Raw genomic sequence first — 3,739 nt, 5'->3', positions numbered from 1 at the left:
TAAATATATCTCCATATGTCAGCTTACTCCATTTAGAAAGTGCTATCTTCACCCTTCTCAACTTCTGTTTGAACATCCAGAATGGATCACCAATGAAGTCTGCTACCCAATTCTGGCTAACTACATCCTTGAAAGTCTCATGCTTTGTCCAGAAATTTAGGAATTTAAAAGGTTTTACCAAATGTGTTGTGTTTTCTCCACAAATCATCAGCAAAGGTGCATGATCTGATCCTGTTCTTATAAGATATTCCATTTCAGTGTTGGGAAATAGATTCTGGAAAGGTAAATTGACTAATATCCTATCCAACTACTTGAAAATACACTCAACATTTGGTCTTCCATTCCACCATGTCAAGAGGCTTCTTTTGTAACCAAGATCAACTAATCCACTTGAATTTACACAAAATGCAAAGTCCTCATATTCTGAGGGGTAAACTAGAAGTCCTCCTATCTTTTCTTCCTCACTCGATATAACATTGAAGTCTCCACCAACTACCCAAGGTAATTCCATGTCATTAGCAATATTATACAAGTTGTCCCACAATTCTAGCCTCTCAAGAGAAGAACATTTAGTGAAGATAAAAGTCATAATAATATGTTTACCAATGTCTTTATGATAGACCTTGATAGTCACCTGTTGTTCTGTATCATTCAGTAGTTCCCACTCCACTACTATGTCTAAGAACAACCATATCTTGCCATTTATGTTTGAGTATGCATTGTCCATTCCTATCCTTTTCATGTATCTCTGAATGTGCTTAGTTTTCTGGAATGGTTCCATTAGTGCAACTATGAAGAATGCATGCTCCCTGTGCAGATTAATAACCCTATGAAAGGCCTGTTGGGTTTTGACAGACCTTATATTCCAGATTAATGTCTTAATCATCATTTGGTAGTGGAGATTTCCCTTCTAGGCAGTATTCTTTTAGTGTGTGGAATCTTTTTGTTTTGGCCTTGCCTCTATCCCTTTTTGCCACTCGTGTAACCTGCTCTAGGAGATAAATCTGCCTCCCTTGCTACTGCCTTAAAGTTCCCTGTTGTAGATACAACCTCCCCCTCATCTTGAAATAGCTCCTGATCACCTCTTGGTTGTTGACGCTCTACAGGTGCAAAATTATGTGTCACTAGGGCATGCAACATTTGCAGTGGTGAATGTACTGGGCTGTTGAGTTGAATGTGTAGTGGCTGCCTACTCCCAGTAATGCACTCCATGTCTCTTGGCTCAATTGCACCTTCTTGCATGGGTATCATAGCAATTTGAAGTTCATCTCTAATTGACTTCTGTTAGTTCTCTTGAATGCTAATGGATTCAAATCCTTGGTGAATCTGTGTTTGATCTATAATCGTGTCATTGTGTTTGCCTACATAGTAGTGAAACACTACCAGATCAACATGTGTTTGTGTGTCTTGTTGTTGTTGGTCTGGAGTCATGTTATTATTCTCCTCTGCCACCAATGCATTCAGATGTCCATCACCTATTGTCTGTGCCTCCTCCTGACTGGAAATTCACAGGTAGATTTCAATCTAGGTATATCTGTTGGTAGTAATGAATAACTCTCTATTCCAGTGAGGTAAAGTTCTTTGCACCCAGCTGTTATATGTTCAAATTGCACATTAACACTTTTCTCCTCCTCTTGATTCCCTTCATATGTTGAGCCTTCTTTACCATTGACACCATGTGGTAGTTCACCTTCCTCTGAGTCTTCTTCAATGAGATTACTCCACAACTTCCCTGCACTAAGGATTAATGTTTCCTCAACACTGGACCTACCATCTGTTGCACATATTTCCAAAGATTGATATTATTTCTCTTGATAAGCCTGGTTGGAAGTCACAAGATTATCAACGAAAGTTCTATTCACCCATTGTACTGTTGATTCCTTTTGAATGCCCTCAGCGACCTCATTCCTTTTTCCAATATAATTTGTGCTAGTTACTGTCTTCGATTCAATCCCAATAGGCTTAGGAGTGAAAACAGCTGCTGCTAAATTTAAACCCCCAGCTTTAGTTTAGTAATTTCTTGAGTTTTGTTGGACAATGCTTTCCTCTGCAGTAGTTAAGTGACTGTTTGCCTCTTGGTCATCATCCTTCACCTCTAATGCTGCAAACTTATTAACTGTTTGAACTTCGTGAGATACATTTCCATCAGATGGAACTATTTCATTCCTAATTTTAATAGTAACTTCTGTTTGTTTTGCAGGTTTCTTCAAGCGATTGTCCCTTACTTCTTCCATTGTTCCCCAACATTCCCAACTACTTTTCCACTCGTAAGAATCTGTAAAGGCTCCTTGTTCAGTCCCTTGTTATTATTAGTAAAATTTGCAGCTTGCTTTCCTTTGTCATGCACTATCAGTTCTGGATATGAACGCCAATAATTAATTTCATCATCTCCTTGTAATCTACATTCCTTGCAATACTTAGGTAACATGTCATATTGGATTTTAACCCATTCAGTTCTTGTCTCCCTAGTTACCTCGTTCTCAATATCCTTTATCACTTTGTTGGGAAGATCATCTAACAAATCAACAAGGACCTTAACCCTTGCACAACTAGGTCGAGTCTCTATTGAGAGTAGCCATGTCAAGGTGTTGAGGTTTCCCAACAGCTGAAGCTAGAGAAAATAAACATTCCTTTACAAAAAAGGTCGCTAACAAATCGGTAAGTCACTTGTGATCATTTTTATTCAATAATCATGTTTCCCCATTGAATTTCCCAACTAATTTATGTATTTTCGAGGTTGAATTTTTGGAGTTTGAGGCTAAGGATTTGGAGAGTTAATTTGGGGATTTGGGTGACGATTTGATGGTGGAAATTTGGTATGATTGGACTCGTGGTTGAATGGGCTTCCGAATTTTGTGACTTTTATCGGATTTCGAGACGTGGGCCCGGGGGTCGGCTTTTGAGTTGACTTTTTGACTTTTGATTAAGAACTTAGTATTTTCATATGGAATTGATTCCTTTAGCTCGTGTTGATTGTATCGAATTATTTGTGGCTAGATTCAAGGCATTCAGAGGCTGATTCACGAGGCAAGGGCTTGTTGAAGTAGCGTTTTGCACGGTTTGAGGTAAGTAACACTTCTAAACTTGAATCTGAGGGTATAAAACCCCAAAATTCATGTTATGTGATTGGTGTTGAGGTGACGCGCATGTTAGGTGATGGGCATGTGGGCGTGCATCATAATAATTGTGATTTAGTCGATTTCATGGAACTGTGTAGCTATATTATCTGAACATTATTACTATACTCTAAGTGTTAGAGTTATAGGTGTCAAGGGGCCAGGTCGGCCCGGTCAGGGGTAGAGGAAAAGAGAACCAATCGGTTTCATTAACGGGCCAATTCCGATTAATTTTTACCGGGTTTACCGGTTCCGGGCATCCCAGGCACAAAATTTAACTAGAACGGTTCCGGGCCTAATTTATTTTTTATTATTTTGTATAACAATGGTAATTTGTAGTAAAGGTTGATGTCCTACTCTTATTACCTAGTGTTTTGGCTTCTCTAACTTTAAATAAATAGACTTTAATAAAGGTTGATGTTAAAAAGCTAAAACTACTTTACGAGAAAAATAATAATTAAGGCTTCCTAGGCTCGTGTCTATATTATGTTGCCCTCTACTTTTTCCTTCTTTATTCTTCTATGCTTTTGTCTTCTGACAGTGACCTTAATTGACAAAACTCGAAGTGGCAACCAGCTAACTGTGCCAAACGGTCAACTTTATAGAATTAAAAAAATCAAAAA

The 3,739-nt window shown here is 38.4% G+C and overlaps 1 protein-coding gene across 1 annotated transcript; it reads right to left on the bottom strand.

Annotated features, from left to right (window-relative positions):
* Window positions 1-307: 307 nt before the first annotated feature.
* On the bottom strand, window positions 308-889 carry LOC138893790 (uncharacterized). The gene has a single exon (XM_070178452.1). It carries the CDS (start codon window positions 887-889, stop codon window positions 308-310), a length of 582 nt encoding a protein of 193 aa, XP_070034553.1.
* Window positions 890-3,739: the final 2,850 nt, after the last annotated feature.

The sequence above is a fragment of the Nicotiana tomentosiformis genome, chromosome 6 (genome assembly GCF_000390325.3).
Source record: "Nicotiana tomentosiformis chromosome 6, ASM39032v3, whole genome shotgun sequence".
NCBI lineage: Eukaryota > Viridiplantae > Streptophyta > Magnoliopsida > Solanales > Solanaceae > Nicotiana > Nicotiana tomentosiformis.
This window is presented reverse-complemented; position numbering and strand designations above follow the sequence as displayed.

What these genes read in the sequence shown, in the direction of transcription:
- LOC138893790 (XM_070178452.1), bottom strand. Translation starts at nt 889, where the DNA reads ATGATGATTAAGACATTAATCTGGAATATAAGGTCTGTCAAAACCCAA.